Below are 27,515 nucleotides of genomic sequence, written 5' to 3' on the forward strand. Positions count from 1 at the left end.
AGAGGTTTGCCCATCTCAGCTTGAATTTGCTCGGTCAAGGGCTGGAGGTGGGCAGTTGTGTATGTGCGGCCAGTGGCGTGTACGCAGGGACACACAGACACACACACACACATATATATATGTGCGCACATGTATATATATATGCATGTTTAGGAGGGCGTGGGGGCGTCTCTCTCTCGGAGGGGCGGTGGTGGGCGAGGGCAGGGAACTGCATGCTGCGCTCCTGGCCAGAGGAGGATCACCAGAACACTTGGTTGTCGGGAGAAAACAGGAAAAAGAAAAAAAAAAAGAAATTGTCAGGCATCGACATGGCCAAACGGGAAACCTTGCCGAGGACAGTCCAACCAGAGGCTCCTCGCCCAGCAAGTGCCATGCAATGCGCTGCTGGGCTCTGCTGCCAGCCGCCCGTGGTCCCCCTCCCTCCCGGGGCGGTGGGACCCCCCCCGGGGATGGGGGCCCAGGCTCGCCCGCCAGCTCGGCGCCCGGCTCTGCTTGGAGGGGGGGTCGCAGCCCAGCAGGGTTTAGGGTGCCTCTCGGGGAACCCCCCCGGCAGAGGGGCGGCGGATGCGGGGTTCAGCTCGCGGGGGCAAGCCGGGTTAGGGGGTGCGTGAGGGGCGGGTGTCTGTGCTGCGGGACATCCCGGGGCCTCCGCCACCCCCTTGCCCTCCGCCGGCCCCCGGGGCACTGCAGGACACAGCCAGAGGTTGGACTGTTGCTCTCCGAGGGCTGTAGGCAGGGACTGGGTACAAGCCAATGAGAGGAGGAGGAGGAAGAGGAGGAGGAGGAAGAGGAGGAGAAGGAAGAGGAGGAGGAGAGGGATACAGAACACTCGTACTTGGTCCATCAGCATTGCCATCGCAGGGGCGCCGGGAGGAGGCAACTCAAGGCTGATAGAACAGGGCTGAGGGTGACACTGGCACCTCCCCGCTGCGCTGCCCGCCTGGTCCCGTGCCCCCCGTGCCCCCCCCTCGCCTCCGGGGGGTGAGGGGAGCGCGGCGGCGGGGCCCGGCCGTGCCGTGCCGGGGCGTCCCCCGCCCTCCGCGGGAGCTGGGCCCGGTCCCCGGGGCCCTCCGGCGCTGCGTGCCGCTCTGCTGCGGGGCGGGGGGGCCCACACACGGACGGACACACACGAACACCCCCCGCCTGCCTCGGTGGGACCTGGGGCTCAGACCCGTCCGCTCCCCGGCAGCACTGGCGGCCTCGACGGCACGCCGGGCCCCGGGACTGCGGGCACGGCCGCCAAGCAGCCGTGGGGGCGGGCAGCGCAGCCCCCCCGGGCTCCGCGGCCCCCGTGCAGCCGGGTGGTCCCCTCCCCACCTCTGCCCGAGGGCTTCTGCCTGGGGGCTTTCCCGTCAGGCCTGTCCCAGAGGGCGGCGGAGGCCGGGGCCACCCCTCCGCCCCCGGCTCCCCCCCCGCAGCCCCCCGCTCCCTGCACAGCCCTATCCCTTTCAGGTTGAGTTGTCTTGGGGAGGAGGAAGCGAGGAGCCGGGCCGAGGGGAGAGGGAGCCGGAGGAGGCGAGCGGGGGGGGGGCGGGGAGCGAGAGGGCGGGGTGGGGGTTGGGGAGAGCGGGGTATCGAACTAGCTACCGAAACCTGGGGGATCCCAATCGGCAGTTTCACACGAGATCGGCTCGGATCGCATCGAACCGGGTTTGGGAGCGATGGGCGGGGAGGGAGTGGGGGGTCGTCGTGACAAAGCTCTCATGGACAGAACAAGACATGTTGCTTTCAAATAAAGGGGGAACTGGAGGAGAGGAGGAGGAGGAGGAGGAGGGGGGAGGAAGGGCGAGTCGGTGGCGGTTTGCAGGTTCGGCGTGGCAAACGGGCAGGGAGATGGGCAAGCAGGGGGCTGGGGGGGACTGGACACGGGGCGGGGGACGGGGTGGTGAAGGTGAGTGGTCTGAGACTGAAAATACTTGCCCTTCATTTTGTTGTTTGGTACTGTGTGAATCCACCATAGAGAGAAAGCAAGAAAAACAACAAACAAAAAAACAACAAACAAAAAAAAAGGGGGTTGGGTGGAAAGGGGGAAGGGGTGGACAAACAATATTTTATTCAATCGCTGTTTGAATAAAAATATTGTGTATCATAATCATACCAAAAGGAAACTTCTTGCAAAAAACGACATGAAAACAAGAAAAAGAAAAACCCAGTAATGAAAGGAAAAGAAAAGGCCACGGTGAAATAAGAATAAATAATTATAATAAAAAGCAAAGATATAACTATATATATATATATTCAATACTCCAACAGAAAATGAGTCAGTAGCAAACAGTTGCAACAGTCTTGATATCCAAAATGTCCTCACTGAGTTAGGGGGCATGCACGGCACGGCGGGTGGAGCCGGGGAGGATGGGGGGCTCCCCCCTCCCAGGGATGCAGACAGCCTGGCCTCGTCCCTTCGGGGACGTGGGGCTCCTGCTGATGGATGGAGGGGGTGGCAGGGCCCAGCGCTCAAGCAGGGCTGGGGTCCAGCTGCTGGGGCGGCTAAGGAGGAGAAACAGGAGGAACTGGAGGGGAGAGGGGAAGGGTCCGGTTCTCCCACAGGGGAGAGGGCCCCGGGAGCAGCGTGGACCTGTGGTGTGAAAAAGGCTTGGGGGTCAGGGGAGAGAGAAAGAGAGAGAAAGGGGGGGGGGGGGGGGGCAGGCTAACACACACGTACACAGATTAATTCCAAATGAAAATCAAAAACAACCAAAACTGAACTCATAAAAAGAATAAATGGCTGAAACCAAAACCAAAGAATCGTAATAAACCAAAGGAAATTAAAGAGATCCATGCAAACTTTCCCAGGCTTGCAAATTAACTGGCTGCTACAGCATCATCCCTTGTCCCCAGGAGGCAAACAGGCAGCAGCGCTGGGCAGCGCCAGCCTGCAGCCTGGGGCTCAGGTTTTGGGGTGCAAAGTGGACGGACCAAACTCTGGCACCCCGGGGCACCCCAGGCAGGCAGCTCGCTTTCCCTCTGTGCATTCACCTCTACTCACGCCTCTCTCTTTTTTGGGTTGTTTTTGGGTTGTTTTTTTTCCCTCTCATAGTGATCCCTATCTCTTTTTGCAAGTTTTTGCTTCGTGTTTCTCCCCCTGACAGCCGCGGGCTGGCGTGGGGGCGAGCAGGGGTGCAAGAGGGTTGCAGGGAAAGCTGGGGGCTACTTACACTTCACTTGCAGAATCTGGTCGCTGAGGTTGGCCTGGATGTAGTAGGTGCTGTAGGGAGGCAGAACCAGACCCAGGCTGCGGAAAGGGAGAGCAGACAGGCAATGTAAGGTTTTACACCCACCCAGAGCCCTTGGCCGGCCCCCAGCCCCTGCCTGGCACCCCCCAGCAGCACCCAGCCCTTACTGACGGCAGGCAGCAGCCCCACTGGCTGCCTGCACAGCCCACTGCATCCTTCTCTCCAGGGACTGCACCCAGTGCTGTCCTGGTGGCACCCTGGGATATCCCTAGAGCACCTAGGGTCATCCTGGGGGACCCAGGGTCACCCTTGGAGCACGCAGAACCATTCTGGTGGCACCTAGAGTCATCCTCAGCACACTTACTGCCATGCTGGGGCATCCAGGTTCATCCTGAGAGCACCCAGGGTCATCCTGGGTCACACATGGCCATCTCAGTGGCACCTAGGGTTGTCCCCAGGGCATCCCGGGCCATCCCAGGGGCACTCCCAAACACAGGAGGTGGCAAGCCGGCCCAGCCAGGGCTGAGGTGGGCAGGACGTACCTGCCTGGGAACCAAGGGAGATGCACACGGCAGAGGGACATGACATCCCCATAAAGGAGGAAGGTGGGAAGATACACAGCCCTCAAAAGAAGGGACAAAACCCTCCCAGTGAGGAGAGGTGGAAGACAACCACTACACGGCTGCTGATGAACCTGGAAGGAGGGATCCATGAGCCAGGAGCCTGGCACACAGGGTGCAGGATGTGGGTGGGAGAGGAGGTGGCAGGAGGTGGTGCTGGGGCTACTGAACCCATAGGACACACTTCCAGAGGGAGCTGGGCTCCTGGGTGCTGGCTGCAGTGGCCTTCGGTGATGGTGGTTGTGCCAGGTGCTGCCCAGGCTAAGTGAGTACCAGTGGGCGAGGGCCAGATTCCTGACCCTCATTGGATGTCACACCCACACTTGAGTCACCGGGACCTGGACTTGCCCCCTGAGCCACCACCCCAGCTAGCCCTCTCTGCACCTGGCAGCATGGACTGGGCAGCCCAGCAAGCATGGCAGCGGTGAAGGCACCCCAAAAAACATGACAGAGGGGTGGCACACCAAACCACAGGTGGCAAGAGGAGGGGGGTGACTTTTTTCCTGTTCAGTGCTGGTGGCACCCTGTGCTGGTGGTGTCCCAGGGAACATCCCTGTCGCTGTGCAGAGCCACGGTAGCCCAGCAGCATCTTTCACCCTACAGATCAGCTAGCAGCCCTGGCCACAGCTGTGTTACCCTGTGTCACTGTCCCCTCCTCCACAGTGCTGCCTGGCTCCGGAGGCATGCCACTGTGGGGGACAGGACTGGGGCTGCGCAGGGGACACCTGGCAGCATTGGGAGGTGGCTGTGACCCTTGCCAGCCTCCTGAGCTGGGTGGCCAGGAGGAGGAGGGTACACTGGGCAGCAGGGGTACCACATGGCTCTTCACAGGACAGAGGCAGCATGCGTTGGACAGCATGGACATGATGACGCTGGGGTCTTTTATTACACATCTGCTGATCCAAACTGGTGCAAACTGGGCAATAAATGGAGAGGGGAACTTTGCTCTCCTCTGCCTCCGAAGCCTCTGCTTGTGCTGCAGCATGGGCACACATCCCTCTCACCCACCCCAGAGCAGGCAGAGACCTGCGCAAGCCCCTGGCTGTGCAGACAGGCAGTGGCAGGGTGTACCTTGTCTGGCACCTCACAAGTCAGCCCTGCAGCCTGTCCTGAGCCCTGGGGACCACAGCCCCACACTGCAGTGCCAGCCACTGGCAGACAGCACTTTTGGGAATGCCCTCCAGAGCATCACTGGCTGTGCGCGATGATGTGAGGACAGTTTGCAACCCCACAGCCCATGGGATATGTTCCTCAAGGCCCTGCAGACCTCCGGAGTTGCAGGCACAGGACCACAGCCCTGTACTGGTGTGGGTCTGGCTGATGCTGGGTGAGCGTGGGTGTGCCAGCAGTGCCGCTCACCTGTAGTTGGTGCTTTTGATGGGGGCCCACGTGTAGGTCCTGAACACCTCGTCGATGTATTGCTGCAGGTCAGAGGGAGCCAGTCAGGCCTCTGTGCTGCCAGGACACTGCTGGTGCAGTGACACAGGATCCCGGCTCCAAGCCCGCTGCTGGACATGGCCCCTCACTCCCCGCTGCCAGGGCTGGGTGCTCAGCATGGTGGCAGTTTGGCCGTGACCCCCTTCCCCTGCAGTGTTACCTCGTCCAGGGACTTGATCAGGGTCTTGATGAACCTCTGCCCGTCATTCCCATCAATCATGCTTCTCCGGATCTGGGGGACATGAAGGAGATGACTGAGGGCCATACAGCCCAGCCACAAGCCTGTGGGCACCCACCCAGTGGGGTGGCACGGGTGATGCACAGGGTGCAGAGGTGAGGGGTGAGCAGCCTGGGGGGCTCATCATGCTGGCACCCAGGGGACAGTGACCCAGTTCCCGTCCCTGCCATGGTTTCATGGGAGTTGTGCTGGGGCCCTTAGGACAAGGCACTCCCCGGGTAGGCTGGAGGAGCTGAGTGCTCTTTGCAACTGCAGGCTGGGGGGGCCAGCCTGTACCCCAAAATCTGCCTCTGCATCTGCCCACCTCCTCCTTGTTTTCATCCTCCAGCTCAGCATCCAGGAAGTCCAGCGTCACCGGCTCACGGAAATTGATGATCTGCATGCAGAAAGGGAGAGTTGGGGAAGGGCTCAGGGCTCCTGCAGCTGTCACTGAGTCCAGAAAAACTCATCACAATTCCACCAATTAGCTCCTAACAACCCCAGGAAGCCATGTGTCCCACAGGGTCCAGGTAACCCCCACTGCTGCTGCCCTGACGGGCCCCTCCTCACCTGGGGCTGCAGGTTGGGGTGCAGTAGGACGTAGCCATTCAGGTCGATGGCGAAGACATAACCGTTTGCCCCCAGCTGCAGGAGGACAGGAGAAGGGATGAGGCTGGCCCAGTGGCTCTGTGACATGCTGTGCTGGAGTGACCGCCCTCACCTCTCCAGGCAGACCTTGTCCCACACCACCCCCAGGGCTTTTCTAGCCATCTATTTCTATTCTTAGGCCAACAGCATCTCATCCTGGCTCTGGATCTTCCCTGCTGCCCCTTTCCCCGGGCTGGTAAGGTTTATTCCCTGCTGCCTCTGCAAAGGTTTAATCTCTGCTCTGGGTCCCAGCACATCACCCAGCTACAATCCCTGCCTGCCTGCTTGCCCTGGTCCCTGCCTGCACTCTGCTACTGTCAGTGCTGCTGGAGGTGCTCTGGGGTGCTGTGGGTGCAGCTCAGGGCTCCCCACAGTGCATTCCCATGCCGGGCTCAGGCAGTGCAGGGCAGGGATGGAGGAGAAGGGGCCCCCACGCACGTTGTATCGCGGTGTCAGCCTCTTGATGTCATTGAGAGCCACATCGATCCCCATCACGCCCAGGATGAGCTGGTTCTGGAAGGAAGCGCAGGGAGGGAGGAAGGTGGGAGCAGGGCTGTCACTTGCCACCACGAGCATGGGGATGGGGAAACAGGGGGATGGACCTCTTCTCCCTCCAGGGATGTGTGGGTTAGATCTGGACACTGCAGGAGCACAGGGTGAGACATGCCAGCCTCCCCAGCAGCCCTCCATGGGACACTGCACCTGCCAGGGACTTGCAGCTGCCAGCTGTCCCCATTGAACTGGGAGAGCTAGCCAAGGCCATTTTGGGTCCCAGGGATGGCAGTCACCCCTGGTCTCACCCCAGGAAGAGGGTGCAGACAGGAAGAGGGTGCAGAGCAGGCAGCACCCCAGGGGTGCCAGTGCCCCCCCCCCCCCCCCCCCCCTCCAAGCCATGCACCCAGCATCACGGCACCCTCTCCACCCCTCTGTCCTGGTGCAGCCAGGGAAATGGCAGCCACAGTCTCCTACCTTCCTGTCACTGCTGTCCTCTGTCAGGTTGAACACCGGCAGCGTGCCTGTCACCACCAGGCCCAGCCCCTGCACAAGCACAGAAGGGTATCCCATGGCCCCTTACCAGCCCCAAGACCCAGAGCTGGGGGTGGGCAGCAGAGGGGATTACCCCCTGGAAAGGGAGATGGGGGCACATGCTGTGCGGGACCCTGGGGTTGGCTGTCCTCACCTGCACCCCAAGGCAGGGACTCTAGGGCTGGCATCCCCACCTGTACCCTGGGGCTGTGTGGGACACCGGGGCTGGTGTCCCCACCTGCACCCCGGGGCCAGGGCTCCTTACCAGGGCATCCTGGTAGACATTGGTCCACTGAACCTGCTTGGCTCGGTTCCCAGCCAGGACCATGGGTCTGCCCAGCACGTCCAGGTACTCCTGCAGGCACACAAGGCAGGGGAAAGCATGACACAGGGGACAGATGCCTTCCTGCTCCAACCTAGTGACACCCTTGTCCCCACACACGCCCCAGGGATTATTAATAGGGTGCCTGGTGCCAGTCCCCAGCTGCAGGCTGAGCTAGCTAGGGCTAGCTGGCAGCTACCAAACCCAAAGGTAATGGCTCCAGCTGTGAACTGAATGGGTGTATAAGATGGGAACAAGGTGCTGCTCTCCATCAGCTGGGCACGGGCAGGGCATGGGCTCCCCAGGCAGCACCAGCCAGAGCCCCCTGGCTCCAGCCACCCCTAGCGCTGGGCTTGCTCTGTCACACCTGGACCACATCACTGCTGTCTCCCTGGCTGCCACCACTGGCCTTTTGGGATCTTCTCCTGGGGCAGGTTTCCCTTGTCCTGGCTCACCTTGCCAAGGCAGACCTCTGGGTGGGGGGCAGCCTCTGTGCCACAATGCCAGCCCTGCCCCGAGGGGCTGCCCTGCTAGGGGACTCTCATCACCTACCTACTATGGCACCTCGGGGGCATCCAATAAAGAAAAAGGGTAGAAAAGGGGCAGTGGGACAGGGTGGGGGGCACGCATGCCTGGCTCTGCCAAACAGGGTGCTGCTGGGCCTGGCCCTGCCTGCGCTCGCTCCCTGCCCATGCTCAGCTCTGCTCTGTGATGATTAACGCCTGACGTTTCATAATTAGTCACTCAAAAGGCAGCAGGTCCATGGGGAGCTGCAGAAGATGAATTACTTATTTCAACAGCGCAAGGCCTGGCTGAGGGCTCAGCTCCCAAGCTGGCTGCCACGCTGGCTGCCAGTCTTGGGGCTCTCTGCAGTGGGGCAGGGGCTGCTGAGGCGTGCCCCCCGGCAGGGCACCCCGGGAGGGCAGCTCTGCCCGTGGATGCCTGGTGGGCAGCCCTGCCTGCCTGCTGTACCTGCGTGTTGATACGGATGGCGCCGATGGAGGGGATTTCGAAGTAGTAACCTTGGAAAAGAAAGAGAAAGGCAGCTGGAGAGCCGGCTGTCTGCCCGTGCGGCTGTCTGGCTGTCCTGCTATCCAGCCTGGCACCTTGCTGGCAGCGGCACGCACCGGAGCCCTTTCAGGTTCCTGGCGAGGGGCCAGCCCAGCAGTCTGCAGCCTCCTGTGCCCACTGGGTGTCAGCCCTGCTCACCTTTGTTGGCGCAGGCCATCCACTGCAGCGGGGTCACATCGTAGTTGTGTTGCCCGACGGAGAAGGTGAAGACCCGCACCTGCAGCAGAGTGTGGCGGTGAGGACCATCTGCTGGACACCCTGGTCTTCCACACCCAGTGCTGCCAGCTGATGGCAACCTCCCTGGTGATAGTGTGGCATTGCCTGCCATGGCCCGCAGCTGTGCTGCTCATGGCCAAGTGCAGGTGGCCAGAAGGCTCCTGTGAATGTTGGCAGCAAGGGAGCCCCTCTCTCCTCACCTGGCCCTGGCCAGTCCTGTCCCCCACCATCACTGCACTGGCCCAAGCCACCTACCCCAGGGGTCCTTAGGCTGGGGCATCACTGCACCCAGAGGGGTCTGTGCTCTCCAAGGGTCCTGCATGGACCAGAACCCCCCCAGCCTACAGGTCTCTGGACAGCAACAGGGACAATCCAGCTGTTTCGCCTGCCTGCCAGTAGACCTGCCCCCATGCTTGGGGTTTGCGCCCCACGGGGCTGGTGTTCAGGGAGCCCACCAGCCCCATCCCCTCCCCAGCGGCCTGTGGGGCACATGGTCCCATGCCTCCCACATGCCAAGTGGGAGCCAGCTATAAACGGCACTGGTGTGTCAGCCATCCCATTACCAGGGCAGCAGCTCAGTGCAGAAGCGGGCTGCCAGGGAGAGAGGATGGCGAAGAGGCAAACGAGATGGAAGCTGGCAATGGAGCTGGAGCAGCCGTCTCCCTCCCCAGTGAGTGGCCCCAGCTCAGCACACAGCCCCACAGCTCCTCACCGTCTTATTGGGCCAGTTGTACTTCTCAAAGACGTCCTGCACCCGGTCCTCACCGCCATCCGTGAACATCATGATCATCTTGTTGCAGTTGGCACGTGTGATGTTGGACTGCGGGGCAGAAAGACAGTGCCTGAGGCCAGACCCAGAGCGAGCCGTGCTGGGCGCAGGGCTGGATGCAGCCAGGGAGAGCTGGCCCTGAGCCATCTCTTTTCCCAGTCTGTTTCTCCAGGATGAGGGTGGCTGGGATGAAGTTAGAAGGGACACTGTCTGCTTGGGAATGAAGTTGTGGCTCTTGCCACTTGGAGCCTAATAGCACCATCCATCTTTATTTTGCCTCTGGCACTGTGTCTGGCTGGATTCAGCCCCCTCCGCCCAGCCTTGCTAGCTTTTAATAACCCAGAAAGGCAGTGGCTCCCACAAAACCTCAGCTACAGTGTGCTGGGGAGAGGGATGTCCCTCCCAGCACTGCAAAGCAGGACAAGGAGCCCTCTGCCTGCCAAAGTGCCAGGAACGGGGCAGCAGCCATATGCTTGGAGCATTCCCATTGCCCACAGCACCCGTGGGTGTACTCTCCCTCCCCTAGTCCACAGCCTGGCCCCCAGCTTACATTCTGCAGCTGGTCGAAGGCGTACTCAAAGCCAGCCTTATAGTCGGTTGTGCCCTTGGCCACCATTCCCTGCACGTCCTCCTTGAAGACCTTCTTGTTCCGGATGTTAGCCTGTACCAGGTGCTTGAAGCATGACACCGGCTTTGCCTTCTCATTGAACTGGGAGGCAAAAAGGAGGGGGGCAAGTCACAGAAAGGGGACAGGGGCAGCCCCTGGCAGGCACAAACCACCCGCCACGCTCAGCTTCCATGGGCAGGATGTGGTCAGAGCATCCCGTGTCCCACTTCCCAAGGACTGCCGATGCCAAGACTGGGCATAGTCTGGGACAAATCCAGCACTGAGCTGCCCGGTGTGGGTGCCAGCAGTGGGTGCTGCCAGGGTTGCTTCTGCAGGACCCCCAGGCTTGTGCAAGTAGCCACGCTGCGGCACGCCGGCGGCGGGAGCAGGTGCTGCCTCTCGTTTATGGCTTCATTTGCTGGCAATAGGGCTCATTCATTAGGGGAGCAGCGATCCAGCTAACGGAGCCAGGCCAGACACGTTAATTAGTGCCAGCGTGCTTGCGGCCAGACAGGGGAGGGCCGGCATGGGCTGGGTGCCCAACGATGCACAGATCTGGTGGCACAGCCGCTGTGCTGCATGAGGTCACGGGCTGGTGACATCGCCATAGGGGCATGATGTCACTGGCTGGTGACAGACAGAGGTGGCTGGTTGGGATCGCCCTGGGACCATTTGTGGCAAACACCCCATGATGGGGACAGCTTTTGTTCACCACCACGGACAGCTGAGCCCTGAGTACCTATTTCCTTATATAGTTATTATATATATAATAAAACCAGAGCATTTCTCTCTCTGCAGAGCTCCTGGCCAGGTGGGTCTGGGGGAAAAGGGCTCCCACAGTGGGGAGCAGGGAGCTGCCTGGGGAGGACAGCCCTGCCACCCACCCCGCGGCACTCACTGAGGCCACATTGACGTAGTCATCATCCGAGAGGGTGTCCAGCATCTCATAGACTGAGGTCTTCATCAGCTTGAGGGTGAGGCCACTCACACTGCCGCTCCTGGCAGGAGAGAAGGGTGCTGGGGGTTTGGCAGTGAGGGGGCACAGGGCTCCTTGCCAGTGCTGTCCCAGTAAGCATCCCTGAGGCTGCTGGTGGGACAGTGGCACCCCAGCATGCTGTGCCACCACTCTGACCTGGCTCAGCCCCACCATAGCCCCGACCCGTGTACTCACACGTCCACAATTATGACCATGTCCTTTGGGGAGGAGGCGCCTTGGATGTACCTGTAGGGTGCAGAGGCAGGTCAGCAGGGTCTGCTCATTTTGGGAGGGACCCTGACCCTGCTGGGTGCAGCCCAAGAGCAAAGCTCTGCCAGGGCACAGGTGGCCGGGGAGCTGTGCCGAGAGCACCTGTGCACTCATGCCTGCGGTAACCCCATGGCAAGGAGCAGGGACAAGGTGGTGGTGGGAAGAGGCAAGGATACGGCATAGCATGGCACGGCAGACTGCCAGTGACCTGCCGCTCAGTACCGTATCAGTCTAATGAGCTCTAAATGCTAAACTCTTCCATCATTTCAGGCCCTTTTCTGCACGCTGATTATGCTGACACACACATCCATATTAAGATGCTGTTTACCCCCCTGGTAGCTTCAAAAGCCCGGCTGATTAAGTTATTTTTAGCTACGAGAAGGAAAAATAATACTACTATATAAAACCTCCTCCCTGAAAACAATTAGGGAACCCTTCCTCACTCCTTGAAGCAGTCAGTCCTGCTTGCAGCTCTGCTGTGCCATCCTGCACAGGAGGGGGCCAGCGTGATGCTCAGCACCCATCCCAGCAACGGGCAGGCACCACCCAGCCTCCCTGTCCCATCGCATCAGGCCTGCTCCTGCCATGGCTGAAGTCCAAGGGAGCCTCAATATTGGCCTGATCAGGATCAGGCCTGATGCAAATTAATTAGTCTGTTATTAGTATCAATTACTCACCGTTACTGGGGAGGACTGGGGAAGGGGCAGGATCTGATTGCTCATTCCAGGTCCTGGTGTTTCCTAATTACAAGTGATTACCTGGGCAGGATGGGGGATGCTGGCATGTGGGGCCCTGCTGGTGTGGATGCTGCATCCTCCCAGCACCCTCCTGTCAAGCTGGAGTGCAGGATGGGCAGGCAGCTGCCCATGGGCTTCCTGCCAGCTGGTGGGGGCCGGGGGGCTTGGTGACTGCCCCACTCCCTGGGGCTGGGCTGCTGGCGTGGCATGGAGCCTAACTAAGATGCTGCCTGTAATGGGTTGTGGCAGCACATACATCTCTGGCTGCCCTGCTCAGATGAATACCCTGGGCTCTGCGGGAGAAGGCTGTGGCTAATAGCGCCATTCATCAAGGGAGGGGAGGGCAGGCAAGTGGTGCTGGCAGCCCCATGAAGGCTGCAGGCAGGACTGTGACCCCGGTGGGCCCAGCACTGAGGGCTGTGTGCTGCACCGGACCTTGGCACAAGGGCAGGAGAGGACCCCAAGGGGGTGTTCTCAGCGGTGAGCTGCCACCTAGCACAACGGGTGCTGCTGCTCCTCCATGGCTGTGTGGGGAAGTGGGTGGCCAGGCTGGCTAGGGGACAGGGAGCTGTGCTAGCCAGGCTCAGTAGCCCCCATACACATCAGCAGCCCCTCCTCCCCAAAACAGCCCCCCACTCCCCCCTCTGCCAATAACCCGCATGGATGCCCCGGCAGAGACCAGTTAATAATTAATGTGGAGCAATCAAAGACAATTAACCATAGCAGCAGGGCCATTAATTCTCTGACAAGGAGAGGGGCCATCTCCTAGTGTGGGCAGTGGGCTAGGCAGGGGGTGACCCCCTGGGATACAGGGCTCCCTGGGCATGCAGCGGGGACTGGCACCTGCTTTCCTCTCCATGACTGTGTGTGTCAGGCTGGGCAGGCAGGATGGGGCCGCAGCTCCCCCAGCCCCACGGGCAGCACCACACCGACGCTGCCAAGCTGGCACCTCTACCTGGGTGACAGGGACGCGATGCAGTCCCGCCTCACTCGGTGTGCAGCTAAATGGCTGTTTGCAGCTATCACGCAACCACAGCTCGGCGCTGCCTGCCTGCTTCTCTTGCCATCCTCCTGGCTCGCAGTTTCTGAGAGCCAGGATTTTCCCGTTCGGATGGGAATGCTGGCCAGGACTGAGCGCCAGTAGCCACGGCTGCAGGGGGGGCACAGGGTGAGGGGTGGTTCTCCACCTTCACCTGTACCCAAGGATTTATCTCTCCAACCCACTCTGCCTTCCTAGGAAAAGGGACGGGGAGCAGGAGCGGAGAGCTGCAGCTCAGGTGCCTCTGCTCAAATTATGTGTTTGCTAATGGCAACCATGTGTGAAATGAAAAGGGGAGGGAGCTGGCTGCTCCTAGCCGGGAAGGGCTGGCGACAGGACCCCCCTTCCCACCTGGCACCCCCTTACCAGGGCCGCCTGCGCACGTCGTAGAGGTCGATCTTATTGGGAGCTCTCCACGGGGTGGCTGCGGGGGGAAGGCAGGTGGTGAGCAAGGCAGGGCTGTCCTGGGGTGGGGGACAGGGGGATGGGACTTAGGGATGCCCAGGGGTGAGGAAGCAGCAGGCTCTGGCGGGGCACTCACACCAATGGGCTTTGACACAGCACGGTTATGTGTGCCAGGTGGCCCCCAGGGCTGGCGCTGGGGGATGCTCGCCCCCATGCCCTTTTGGCCAGCCCCCAGCCCCCAGTCACCACCCCCCGCTGGCCCCTGCCACGCACCGGGGTAGTAGCGGGTGACGCCGGTGGCGCTGCCGAACACCTGCCAGAGCAGGGAGGGATCCTCCTTGCGGTTCTCGATGAAGACATCCTCCAGCGCCTGCGTCCAGTTCAGCTCGTTGAGAATGACCGTGGCTGCAGGAGACAGAGCCGGGGTGGGTGGGTGGGCAGATGCAGGGGAGCAGCAGAGCTGGGGGGGTGGGGTGGGGGTGTGTGTGCTGGGGACCAACGGTGTCCCCACAGCGATGGCAGGGCGGGAGAGGTGGTGTGTCCCCTTTGCCCCTTCCCATGGAGGAGCCCACAGGAACTTTGCAGATGCTACTGCATCCCCCTGGTCCCTTGCTCCCACAGCCTCCACCACCAGCCTGCTGTCCCTTCTCCTCAGAGACCTGAGCCACCCGGCCATACTCCCCCAACCGCTCTCCATCCCCATCCCCTCGCTCTGGGGCAGGGAGAGCCACCGCTGGGGACAGCTGCCTTGCCATCTCACCACCTTCCCAGCAAAACTCCCTGCTCCTCCCACCACCGTGCTGGCCCCATTCCCTGGGGACAGGCACCAGCTGGGAAACCAAGGGGTTGTGCCCCCGCAGGGCTGTGTGGAGCCTCCCGGGCCCTGCTCTGCATTCCTGCTGGCCCCTGCACCTGATGCAAAAGCAATTAAGATGCCGGCAAACAGCATTTTTAAATTATTCAGCTATTAAAGCAAAAGATAAGCTGCTGGCAGCCCCAGCCTGTGATTAATCAAGGGGGGCGGCTGGTAGAGCGCGGGGGGGGGGGGGCAGTATGGCAGGTATGGGGCTGGCCAGCTGGCAGGGAGGATGCTTTGGGGACAGTGGCACCCCTCAGTCCTCACAGTGCCCTTTGGGGCACTTGGAACACTGTGGGTACCCCAAGCCCTGGGCCGGGGACAGGGGTGCCCCACGGTGAGCCCTGGGACTGTGGTGCTGAGGAGCCAGCTGTGCCATTGTGGATAGGAGTGGGCAGCTGGCAGCACTCATCCTGGGGGACCCTCAGTGCATTTTTGGGGTGCAAGAGCTCCCAGGAGCAGCCCTCCTCCTTAGCACTGGGCGGAGCAACCAGTGCGGTGCTGCAGGCGAGCTGGTGTACATTTGAGGAGTATATTTAGCTCTCCTAAGGCTTCCTCCCACACTTGTGTCTCCTCGAAACACTGTCATCACCTGTTCAAGCCTTTGCCACAGCCCTGAGGTGCTGGCGGGACATGGGCAGGTTCCACCCAGGGTGAATCCCGGATCCCACCACCCCAGCACCACTGCAGAAGACTTCTTCCCTCAGGCAGCTATCCCTTCAAATCACGATTTACTCCATCCATATTTCCCCAGCCATTTCTCAGCACCGTGCCCGCACAGAGTGCTGTTATCTGGGCACTTAGGATGATTTCTTGTTTGGCTCTTTCACAGGACATGGTTTTTCCTGGGAGAAGGGGTCGTGAGCAGGCTGCCAGGCTCCTGCCTGCCTGGAGCAGCCCTGGGCAATACTGACAGGTTCCCCTCCAGCCCCAGCAGCACTTGCACCCCCAGCCCCTTGGGGCCCATCAGCCACACCAGGCTTGTGCCAAATGCAGCTCCTATGCCCTCTGTGCACAAACACAGCTCATACACCACCTCTGAGCAGAAGCACAGCCCCTATAGCATCTCGGAGCATGAGTGTAGCCCCCATATCATCCCCGTGAACAAATACAGCCTCTATACCATCCCTGCAAGCAAACACAGCCCCTATACAATCCCTGTGCATGAAAGCTGCCCCTACACTTTCCCTGTGAACATACAGAGCTCCTATACCACCCCTGCACATGAACACAGCCCCTATTACCATCCCTGCTCATCTGTACAGCCCCTATATCATCCTTGCATGTGAATACAGCCCCTACACTATCCTTCTGCAGGAATGCAGCCTCTATAACTGCCCTGTGCACAAACAGCTCCCACCCTCTCCCTGTGCACAGAGTGATGGGCTACTGCTCATCAGATGGGAGGCTGTGTCCACGGTCAGGATGGCTTCTGTCCCCCTCAGTCCAGGCCAGAGCTGCCAGCCTCTCCTGGTGACATTCCTGTTCCTGTCCCCATCTCCTCCCTGTCCCCATCAGGGTGAGTCCAGCCCCGCCCTGCCAGCAAGCGATTGCAGATTTAATTAAAAATGGCACAGTAAATAAAACACATATAGGATGTAATTTGTGTGTGTAGCGAGGGGTGACGGTGGAGGGTGTCTCCATAGTCGTTTAATTAGCGTGCCAGGCAGCGATAGTGATAGCGCCTCTCCACTGCGCCCCCCCCCCCCCCCCCCCCCCCCGACACGCTCCCCACCCATGGCTCTGCTAAGCTTGCTGGTGTCCCCTCAGGAGAGGGCACAGGGATGGCCCCATGTTCACACCCCAAACCTGCTCTCCAGAGTGCAGCAGCTAAGCACCCTGCCCTACACCGTGCCTTTTTGGAGCACCCTGGGGAAGCTGGACATGGTCTGATCCCTGTGCCTGCACAGCCCATCCCTGTGGCTGCAGCTCCCTTCCCCACTAGGATTGGGATTTGGAAGGGTGTTCCCCCACTGGGACCCCCCACTGCCCCATTCCCTCTCCAGCATCCCTCTCCGAGAGGCTGTGAGTCCCTGGAGCATGTTAATCTCCAATTTGCTCTTGTCCCACAGCCGAGCACGGTGATTTATGTGGCCGTGGCAGGGCATCAGCCGTGGCGTCAACTGGCAAGCAGGGGTGAGGAGTAATGAATATTTCATCCCACGCAGCCCACCCTGCTTGCATGATGTGCTTCATTAGCTGCCTGGCCTGCACTAGCTGGGTAATAAAACTAATTGCAAATTTCTAATCCACTGCTGCTGCCGTGGTGAAATCGTTGCACTGATGCAGCTGTGAGCACAGCCGTGCTGGTAACAAGCCCATGTACCAGGAAAATGCCGCTTGGGGCAGGGATGTGAGCTCGGACCCAGTCACCGCTGTGACCAGCTGGGAGCCCTCGGCAAGTGCCACCGAAACACTGGGGTGTGGGTACAGGGAGATGAGGGGTGCCCTCCAACAGCAGGGTCAGGGCACAGGATGCGGCCTGCGGGTGCTTGAGGATGATCTCCGGCTGGGAGTGGTCCCCAGCTCGGTGCAGAGCAGCCACTAGAGGGAAATGGAGACCGACTGTCACCACGTGCCAGAGCGAGGCCAGAGAGAGCTCTGGAAGCTCAGGGACTGTGTTGCTTCCCAGCAGGGACTTAAAGCTGGTGTGGTGTGTCCTATCCCATCCGCACATCCATCCTTCCCTGCCTGCTCCCAGGCTGGCCAGCCAACCCGGTCCCCCTTTCTGGAGCAGCCTGTGTCCTCTGGCAGTGGCAGGGGCATGGCCATGGGGCTGATACCCCCTGTGTGCTCCTGGCACCGGGGTCTGCCCAGGGCAGCATCTCACTATCCTGCAGTCACCCTCTGTTGCGTTCCTGAAGGATTTCAGTTGCTTTTTCTCCCTTTTAATAACCTCAGCCTCAGGCAGCCCAAAGCCAGTGACGAAGCATGCCTGCTTCACCCTCTCCCACTGCACAGCCCCTCTCGCTCCCTCCTACGAGTTTGGAGTTGCTGCTGCTGTAACTGTTCACGCACAGAGGGGCTCCATCCCTCTGCCTGGCTCCAGCACCTGCTCTGAAGCTCCTCAAGTTCTGCTGAGCTCTTGTGCAGGGAGGGATCACAGACGGGTGGGCACAAGCTTTATCCTTTGCCATAATTACAATTTCTCCTTTCCTCTCTCCACCCCTTCCTAATAAGCCCTAACCTCTGATCTGCCTCCGTGGCCCATCCCATGCTCTTGAGTGTCCCTGGGGAGGAACACATTGTCACCTCTGTTCTGACACAGTGACTCTGCCTCTTCCCAGTGTCCACCCGGCTGGAAGCCAGCTTGCCCCAGCCCCCAGCCCCCAGCCCCAGCTGTGGCACCCTGGGGTGACAGTCCCTGGGGCTGTGGCACCCTGAGCAGGAGAGGTGGAGGCTGAGCCCGGCCAGGCAGCACAGAGCAGAGTGGAGTGGGTGAGGAGCAGCACTCACAGCCTTTGTAGATGTCCGTGGGGATCTGCACAGCAGCGTACGAATAGTTAACCTTGGTCTTGAAGTTGGGGTCATCCGTGAACTCCAGCTTCAAGGAGTTGGAGCTAGACTTCTCCCTCTCGAACTCTTCTCCTTCGGGATCATCCTAGAGAAGGAGCAGAGCACATGTGGTCACCCGGGGTGCCAGCCCTGGACACATGCTGGGAACACCACCACCCAAAGCCCATCACCAAACGTCCCCCCTGCAAAGACCAGCCATGCTGGCTCTCATGACAGATTTGGCCCGCAGCCCATGCCAGTACTGGTGGCACACAGGATTGGCTGCTGGGAGCAGGTGGGCACAAAGGTGGGTGCCGGTTAGCCTTGCCTCTCCGACTTTGGTAGCATGACAGGTATTAAGTCAGACAAAAAAACCAAACCAAACCAAACCAAACCAAAAAAGCCTTGAAAATCAATTAGCAGCAAAAGGCAACTATCAAAGAACAAATTAAAACGGAGTGCAGCTTAGTGCTCTGTCAATAAGCAATGCAAACAATATTTAATTATGGTGAAGAGACGGCGAATTCCCCACTGCTGGTGCTCAAATGTCCTCCTTCGCCTTCCCAGCCCTCCTCAACCTTCCCAGGGCCCTGCTGCCAGCATGGCACTGCGGGTGAAAGGCAGGGCAGGGCTGTGCTGTGCTGTGCTGGTGCAGGCAGAACGGCTGGGTGGCTACAGGGGGGGACAGGGGCAGAGCTGAGCTGCAGGGCCATGCAGGGAAGAGGGAGAAAGGGGGTGGCCTCGCTACAGAGCTGGGGAAATCACCTCCGCCATCCTGCTGGGAGCAAAGAAACCCAGGAGAAGGTGCTGAATCAGAGCTGCTGTATCCCAGCCCACAAGCACAGTGGCTGGGGAAGGCTGTGTGCAGCCGGATGGGAGATGCTCGGGATGGGGAGGAGGTAGGGGAGGATGCTGCAGCACCTGCCCTTCCATGCCTTCAGAGCTACATCCTCGCTGCAGTGGGGCAGAGCTGCAGAGCTACCTGCTCTGTCTGTGGGCAGGGACAGGCAACACAGGGGCAGAGACATGCCAAGCCCAAGCTGGGGTACAGGATGGCTCCAGCCACCTTCCCCTGGCCCTGGCTGCAGGAGCAAAAGGGGCAGGGGTGGGCGCAGCAGCACAGGAGTGGATTCTGCTGCCTGGCAAGGGAATGAATTCCCCTCGTGAAGCAGCTCAGTGCCAACCCCCCCCCTTGTGCCTCCTTCCCGAGCAAAGTGCCTATCTCGGTGCCCGTGTAAGGCCATCTGATTGCGGTAGCAGAGATCAGCCCCGCAGAAATGACAGCAGACGTGACTGGAAGCGCGAGCAGCTCCAGGGAGAGCTTGTGTGGTACTGTGCCAGGGATGGCTGCCCCACGCTGTCCTGCAGCAAAGCACCCCAGCACCAGTGGGGACAAGGGGTAGGGGACTGTCCCATCCCACTGCCCTGGTGGCCCAGCGTGAGCAGCTCTCCCACTGGCCAGGCTCCTCTCAACAAAACCCAGGGGACAAAAGGTCTGAATTTCTCATGGGAAAAGCCATATATTTAAAGGAAAATTATGTGTTTGGGAAATAAACTACGAAGGTCATTTAACACCCATCCTGGCCTCCTCCCTGTTTCCCCGTTGCAGATGATGCAGAGAGATGCCACCTCCCCTGTGCCAGCTCTGGCCGGCCACTGAGGCAGTGACATTCCCCTGACATTGCGAAGAGTGGCCAAACCATTCGCCACAGTTCGGGAGAATAACAGGATTCATATGCAAGGTTTGGGCTTTAATTCCAGCTGGTGGATTGCAAGTGTAACCACGTCACCAAGCTGATCCTGGCACAGGGGCTCCAGCCACCCAGAAAGATGCTGAACTCAATTACAGCTGCAGTAGCTGAGTGGGAGGTGGGCAGAGACTGTCCCCACCTCCCCTGAGCCATGTCACCACCATCAAAATCAGATTATGCTCTCAATTTCACGTAAATCTGGAGAGAAGGCACAAAACTGACTGCTGGCCCCCCATGCAAAGCCGTGATGCTGCAGCAGAGCTGGCACCCTGGCTGTATGCTGGGCCATGGGCTAGCTGGAGAGCAGCCCCAGCCCCGAGCCTGCCATCAATTTGGGGCTCAAGTCTCTGGGGGAAAGCACCACAGTTTGCCCCTGCCAGCTTCACCAAGCACCAGACAGTGATTTAGAGATGCCTGCTGAAAACAGGCTTTAGATGGGATAAAACCGTGGCCCTGAGGGCATCTGTAGCACCAAATCCTCTGCTTTGACACTAAAACCTTTTTTTTTTTTTTAGTCCAGCAAAGTCCTGATGACACCTCCCCATCCCTCCGCACCTCAAATTGGCAGGGCATCCTCCCAGGGTCCAGCCCATCCACTGCCCCTGCCACCCCCAGCAGCCAGGAAAATCCAACCCTCCCTATTTCTCCCAGGCTGCATGGTTATTCTCCACTTTACCGGAGCTGGAACTACTGTATATAATTACCACTCTTCTGTTTATCATTATTCTGTTATATCACCCACTTCTGAGGGGCTAATTTGTATTCTGCCAGGTTCGGCGCTGTCTGGCTGCTCTCATTCATGTAGCTGTAAAGAAGCATATGTATAGATCTCGGAGACAAATATACAGCTATATATACGTAGGACACTTCATGCATCACTGACACCTATACAGCAAAGAGACCCGTGGAAAGAGCTGATGTTATTCAAGCTGAGTTTATCCTTTATCTATAAATCTCCTGACCTCAACCAAGTTATTCCTGTTTAAGCCAGGTTGATTTGGGCACCTGAAATGGTGTCATTTCCACCCAGGTGAAGGCAGTCAAAGCTGTTACCAGCCCAGGCAGGGATGGGAGCATCTCAGTGCTAGGCTGCGGCTACAAAGAGCCACCTTGGGAAGGCTGGAGGAAGAAACTCTGCATTAAATTTATATTAGAGTAAAGGAGAAGATGATTCAAGTTCTCCTGGATTTACACCAGTTAAACCATGAGCATCTCGGCAGGCCCTCAGGCAGATTTTGCAGCATTTCTCATCATTACATTTCAAAAGAACTTGGAAACTTCTATTTATCTGTTACAATATGTACAACATAACACAAATAGATGCTACAGTTTGAATATATTATTTGCTACAGTTTGAATATATTATTTGCTACACACCGTTAGAAATTGACTCCTTGGCAATATATCAATATTATACGTATTTATTGCTTCAGCAAGAAGTTATCAGGCGCCGAGAGATTTTGCCATCTCCAGTGCTTTAGCAGCTGGGCTGCCAGTCACAATATTCTCTCTCCAGTCTCCCAAAATATCGGACAGGGTGTAAAACCCAGAGATGCCCCAACACCCAATGAGCACCAGTAGCACCACACAACAGATTCATTGGAGGCTGCCATGCTCACAGCAAGTACCTGCCTTCCATCACATCCAGGCTAGTGCTGGCTGAGGAGAGCCAGCCAGCCCACGGGCACAAGGACTATCAGGGGGGTCCCGCCAGTGGTGGGGTTTGGAGCTGCAGATGGAGCTGGGGATGTGACCTGGCGCAGCAGCGATGCCTCGGCCAGGCAGCTCCTGCGGATGCAGACAGCCCCGTTCATTGCTCATCTCCATGGGAACGAGCCATCACAGCTAATGATGACGGCTCCAATGGCAGCACCGATGAAAAATGCAGGGCTGGTCTGGCTAGTGGTGCAGGCAGCTGCTCTGGGATGCTGGCTGGGGTGTTGCAGCTCCAAAGAAGCCCTCCCTTGTGCTGCTCCTCCCGCTACCACCAGCACCAGCGACACCCCGACACCAACCCTGCATCCCTCGTCCCATCTCACACACATCTGAGCGGGATGTATCTTTCCGAGATCCCAACAAAGCCTTTTAAATTTTCCAGGGGCACCCATCTGTGCTAAGTCCAGAAAAACCAGCAAAACACTCCTATCAACACATCATGATTACTGCTAATAATGCATACAAATATAATGCCCCAGCACATGGCTGAGAAACTCCAGGCCCATGCAAAAGGGCCTTTCTTCTTAAATCTCTCAGCTTTTCCTGAAATGCGGTAATTTAATGCCAGGGAGGGAGACGGCGTGTTCTCCAGCCACATTCCTGCTTTTATAGCAGCCCAGGTTATAAATAACAATCAGCCTCTCCCGCCAGCCTGTCCCCCTATCCCCCTTCGCTTTTTTTAATCTTTGCCAAAGGTACTGTTTAGAGATCTTTCTAGACCATTTATTTTTAAATTACCAGCCAGAGGAGAGAAGAAGGGAAAAAAAAAAAAAAAAAGAAAAAAGGCAAAAGAAAGAAACTTCTACGGCTGATAGCTTATCAGGAGGAAATCCAAATGTCACATTAGTTGAGAAAGTTGGAAGATTAAATTTTCCAACACCCTTTATCTGCTGCTGACATTTAGGGGCTTTTTTTTAACTCCTCCCTCTCCTCACTGCATCTACCGGGCAGGTGAGCAGCGAGCGGGCGGCCAGGACCGACACCGTGCTGCCCCCTGCCCCGGAGGGTGCTAAGGCTGTCACAGAGCCGCCTGCCAGCAGCACCTCCACTCTCACCCCTTCTCAGGGACCTCCAGCAGCGGGTGGGTGCCCGAGTGCTGACTTTGGGGTGAGGATACCTTCATGGAGCTGTGCTGCTTTCCACTGGAGAATGGTATGTCCCAAGGGATTTTGGCTTCAGCTGTGACTTAAGCATCATCCCCTGCCATCAATGCAATACTAAAATGGAAAATCACTTTATTTCTGTGTTGTTCTGCCTGTGATACCCAACCAGTAGCATCTGCTAGTTTGAATACTTCTCCCTGGATAAACCCCACAGCCCTTGCTAGCAGAGAAAGGTGAAAGCTCCATTTCTGCCAACATTTTGAGAGCCTCGGGGACCTGCAGGAAAAATTTTCTAATGTTCCCATTTGTTAAAAAACACTTGGAAATCCAAAATCTGTTTAGGAAGATAGCGGAGCTGAGGTGCAAGCAAAATGAATAGGAAGCTCATTTCTTTCGCACTGTAGTTAAAGCTGATGTAAGCCTTGTGAATAAGTCCCAGTTATGTTGAATAGGCATTGTCCGTCAGAACTAACTCAATTTCAGCTAGATCCTGCTCAATTTAAATATAAAAATTGAAGCTAAATAAAGAAAAGATGGAAAGAGCACTATTTAGTTCCATTTAGACCTTCTGATATCATCTCTCTCCTTTTTTATTTCAGTATCACCTTCTTTTATCTCCATTATTTTTGCTGGAATTAAATTTGCTTGGATTTCACAAGCAAGCAGCATCGATAGGGATGCGCCCTCCCTGCCAAATCCACAAGGCTCTGCAACAGGACACTCCCAATTTTGCTTGATATTTCACCATAGGAGGACTGAAGTCAGTGTGGCTGATGACAGATTTGCAGGGCTGTTCCTCCCCGATGACACACCACCTCTCCTGGGGAAGGACCAGGGAGCTGGGCGCTGAGCCCCACAGTCCCCAGGGACACTGTGCCACGCTGTGGTGCATGGTTCCTCCCTGGTGCCCCATACACCAGGAGGGCTCAGCAGGCACAGCTCTGAGGTCGAGATGCCTCCCATGTCATAATCCCACCTAACGTGATCAGGATGCTCTCTTCACTTGCAGAAATGGCTAATCCCAAAGCTAACAGCTAGAGCTGCCAGCTCAGATCACCGCTGCCCCGACACTGGCTAGGTGTGGGCAGCCAGGACCAGTCGGGGTTACACCAGGCATGGGGACTTCCAGCTCTTCTGTCCCCTGCTCCGTGGCAAAAGCCTTGCCCAGCCTTATGGGTGCACGCGTCCTGCTGCTCAGCCCTCCAGGCAGGGAGCTACCCTGCTCCCCAGGCTGCCTCCTCCTGCATCAACTGCCAGCCAGTTTTTCCTCCACTTCTATCCAAGATCCGCTTTAATGCATTTTAAGCCCATTAGCTCTGTCCTCTCCAGAGCAGCCATGGAGAGCAGGATCCTCCCTGCTTTGGCAGCTCCCCCTGGGCTGGGGAGGGACAGGAGATATCCATGGCTTCAAATGAGCAGGGAGACCTGCTTGGGAGAGCAAGTGCCCTCCCCTTCAGCCACAGCATCTGCCCGACCTCTCCATCCTATCTCCCAGACTCTCCCTGACTTGCTTTCCCTGCCAAGGAGCCCTCCTGCTGTCACTGCCTGGGGACAATGGCACGGGCAGTTTGTCAATAGCTCTGCTTTGAAGGCATCCATCCTCCATTCCAGCCTGCCCCTCGTCCGCTCTGGCCACCACCTCCAAGGCGGGGTGAGAGGAGAGCTGGAGCTCGGTGCAGGGCATGTCACCCAAGCTGGTGGGACCCCATCAAGCCCAGATCCTCCCCTCCCTTTTGCATGGGGCCTTCTGAAGGCTCGTGGGGTCACCCAAGTATTATTTCGAGACAAGGCCATGTGGTTTGCAGGTGGTTTGCTGCCAATGCCATGTGCTGCCACTCCTCCCCTCCCACTGTAGCACTGACCCCGGATGGCACATCTGCTGCTGGCTCCGCCTTGGGGCAAGGACCAGTCCCGGGGCACTGGCACTGGCTGGGGCTGCCCCCAAGCCCCCACCCTGCTCTGCTTGGGGCTCCCAGCCAGCTCCAAGGACACAGTGGCACAGCTGCTCCCCCACGACCCCACACCAAGAGCATCACTGACCCGGTGAGCCCCTGTTTTGGAAGGATCCCACAGCACGGCACAACATAGGAGCCAGGTGACCCATCACCTGCCAGCGCAGCAGGGTGTTGTGGGGCAGCAGCCACTGCCGGCGGAGCATCCTGTGCCTGTGGTGTGGCACCTGAGTGCCACCACCATTGCTGTGTGGAACAGCCGGCAAATGCCAGCTCCCCTGAGAGAGCTGGGAGAGCGGAGCTGTCGGGTCTGTAGTTAAAGCACTGATTGCCAGAAATCACAGGACGGCTGTGCCAGGAGGGGGGCAGAGAATTAAATTCAGTCTCTAATTAAAGGTTTGCTCTTCATTTGAATTTCAATGCCAGCTTTAATTTTAGAAACTTTTGCAGGCGGTGGAGCAACATGCCCACCTGCCTGCTGCTGGCCCTGGTGCTGGCCAACATGCCACCATGGCTTGGCTTGGGGGGCATGGCTGCGCACTGGGCGTTTGCTGCCCACCGCAGACAGAGTCTTGTTATGCCGGCTGTAACAAATGCTGTGCTATGCCCTGCTGGTACAGTGCTGGGACTGCCCCACCAAGGGACTCAGCGCCAGGCTGGGGTGTTGAGCGTGCCAGTGTTGCAGCAGGGATAGTACTCACGTATTCGGTGTCGGCCTTGGAGTCGTAGTACTCGATGTCTTCCTCCTGCAGAGAAGAGGGAGAGTGGAGTTAGTGCTTAGCAGGGATGGGGACAGCAGAGGGGTCTCCCCTGTTACTCATCCCCTCAGCACCTCCATCATGCTGCTGGCAGCCACATCACTAGGAACTGAACTCTGCCCACCCCATGCAGCCCTTGGGACATGGTTGGGACCCCACATCCCCCTTGTCCACTGTTCAAGGACCAGCCACCGTCTGCCACATTTCCCTCTACTCGTGGCTGCTGCTGAGCTGCTGCAGCGCGGGGCAATGCACAGCCTCTGCCACAGCCAAACAGCCCTGCAGCAGTGCCACTGGCCTTACCGCAGCCTCTGCACTGCCACCGGGCGTGAGGTTGCACTGTGTCACTGCACCCGGGATGCTCTGGTCCTCCTGCAAACCTCGGGAGCGGCAGGAGAGCCAGGCATGGGCAGTGTGGCAGGCAGCGCCCCTGAGGCCGGCAAAGCTCCACTCCACTCCCCTCCCCACGCAGCAGGAACAGGGAGAAGGGCGTCCTCGCTCCCATGGAGAAATGCACGTCATTAATTTGGGGTATTTAGAGCCTATTAAGGCAAAAAGGTCCACTCAGATTCTTCTTTCCTGCATGTCAGGACACGAGGCAGGTGATAAAATTCCTAAAGAGGCAATCTGGAGAGCAGCAATGCTGTCACAACAGCGTTTTGTGTGCCATCAGAAAGGGTAATTAAAGGGCACTGGGAGACGCTTCCCTGCGTGCCAGGATGCGAGCATGATGCAGGCGCACCAGCAGCCGTCGCCGCACTAACATGTCTGCCACTCAACCAGCCGTCAGCAGCTGTGCAGGCAGCGCCCTGGGATGGTTACTGCTGTTATTAGTTAGCGAGGAAAGTGATCTGGACCCAGAACAGAAATGCAGCCAAAACCTTAACCAAAACACAGTGTCCCTGTCCTCCTGACTCCAACTCTGGTGCTGCCTCTGCAGCACCCACCCTGGCTGCGGGCTGGTGCCAGGGCCGGTGGTACCGTGACACACAGACCAGCCCGCCTGGGGGCTTGTGCCCTGGAAAGGGACTGGCAGGTCCGAACAGATTACTAGGAGCTGGCACCACCCACTCTGCTGTCCTGGCCCCACTGGGAGCTGGCAGTCACTAACCCCTCGCTGGCATTATCCTCCAGCCACAGACCTGCTCCCTAGAGTGGCTTGCTGCTGTTTCTCCAGGCTGTTATGACACAAGCCCACCAAGAGGTGGGAAAGCCCCTGCAGTGGGGATGCTTCGAAGGTAGGGGCACCGGTAGCAGGGGGATCCCAGCAGCCTGCGCAGCCGACGTTCCCCCAGGATGGTGACAGCAAAGGGCAGTTTCAGCACCCTCCTGGGCAGAGGGGATGGTCCCTCCTGCAGGCTCTGCAACTCTAATCATGGTGGTAAGTCAGCACCGAGAGGGGAAATTGAAAAAAATAATAAATAAAATTGACACAGCATCTTCCAATTTCTGCTATTAAAAAGCCTAGTCATTAAGGGAATGTACTTATTAATTATCTCTGATTTGTTGTGAAATGCTGAGGGGTTTAAAACAACAAGAAAAGGGGAAAAAAGATTAATTTCTCTTTAGGTGCCCTCCCTGTGCTGCTCCCGGCCCCGTGCACACCCCTGCCCCTTGCCGGCACTGCTGTCTCCCCAGGTCTGTGGCCATCTGCACTTCCTAATTAAAGGAACCCCTGGGAGACCCGTAACACAAATGAGCTAATTTCATGTTTAATGATCTTTAATCAGAAGTGAGTGTGACTAATAACAGCCATCCAGAAGGTGCTTTGTTATTCATTTTGTCTTCCATCGGCTTCCCCATAAAGCTCAAATCCCCTCCATCCCCTCCATCAGGCAGTGGCCCTGCTCCCGCAGTGGGTGAGAAGGCAGGAGGAGGTAATGCGTGGGGAGGAGAGCTGGTCCCCTGGTCCTACTTTTACTCACACCAGCGCTCCCACGGCATGACACAGCACTGGGAGCAGACACCCTGGAAGGACATCTCTCCCACTAGTTTCCTGAGGGATCACAGAGCCCTTGCCATGCACTTTTTCGTAGAATCATTTAAGTTGGAAAAGACCTTCAAGATCATCAAGTGCAACCATTAACCCAGCAGTGCCAAGTCTGCTGCTAAACCTAAGCATCAAGCCCTGACAACCCCAGCAGAGGCTGGTGGAGCTGGTGAATTTATTCCAGAAAGGAGAGACAGAGCCATCGGAGACAGCCTAGAGATGCCAGGGGTCTCTCAGGAGATGACATGGGGTCCTACAATTTTCTCTCCCTAGTATTTGTTTTTTAAACACACTTGCCTTCTTCATGTAAACCTCTCTGTCTCCTCCTCCTCTGGTCCATGTTAAACCCAGCACCCAGTCT

At 58.2% G+C, this 27,515-nt stretch overlaps 1 protein-coding gene across 4 annotated transcripts in view; it reads right to left on the reverse strand.

Moving 5' to 3' along the window:
- The window catches only part of CACNA2D2 (calcium voltage-gated channel auxiliary subunit alpha2delta 2), a 223,836-nt gene that overhangs the window by 9,226 nt on the left and 187,095 nt on the right, over positions 1-27,515 (reverse strand). For 2 of the 4 annotated variants that reach the window (XR_013927591.1, XM_080383949.1), the window contains exons 5-23: positions 25,108-25,152; positions 17,846-17,990; positions 13,807-13,938; positions 13,495-13,552; positions 11,278-11,328; positions 11,005-11,104; positions 10,050-10,208; positions 9,443-9,550; positions 8,653-8,731; positions 8,416-8,465; positions 7,387-7,476; positions 7,065-7,133; positions 6,534-6,608; positions 6,018-6,092; positions 5,773-5,844; positions 5,391-5,462; positions 5,153-5,214; positions 3,156-3,232; positions 1,921-1,941 (exon numbers count right to left, since the gene is read on the reverse strand). Coding sequence is in view for 2 of the 4 variants with exons in the window: in XM_080383949.1 (XP_080240075.1) it covers positions 1,921-1,941; positions 3,156-3,232; positions 5,153-5,214; positions 5,391-5,462; positions 5,773-5,844; positions 6,018-6,092; positions 6,534-6,608; positions 7,065-7,133; positions 7,387-7,476; positions 8,416-8,465; positions 8,653-8,731; positions 9,443-9,550; positions 10,050-10,208; positions 11,005-11,104; positions 11,278-11,328; positions 13,495-13,552; positions 13,807-13,938; positions 17,846-17,990; positions 25,108-25,152 (1,540 nt within the window). In the remaining 2 variants the exon portion in view is untranslated. The remainder of the gene's footprint in view (positions 1-1,920; positions 1,942-3,155; positions 3,233-5,152; positions 5,215-5,390; positions 5,463-5,772; positions 5,845-6,017; positions 6,093-6,533; positions 6,609-7,064; positions 7,134-7,386; positions 7,477-8,415; positions 8,466-8,652; positions 8,732-9,442; positions 9,551-10,049; positions 10,209-11,004; positions 11,105-11,277; positions 11,329-13,494; positions 13,553-13,806; positions 13,939-17,845; positions 17,991-25,107; positions 25,153-27,515) is intronic. The other 2 variants (XR_013927592.1, XM_080383950.1) reach the window with 1 other exon arrangement.

This window comes from Falco punctatus, assembly GCF_963210335.1.
Source record: "Falco punctatus genome assembly, chromosome: 4".
In the NCBI taxonomy this organism is placed as follows: Eukaryota; Metazoa; Chordata; class Aves; order Falconiformes; family Falconidae; genus Falco; species Falco punctatus.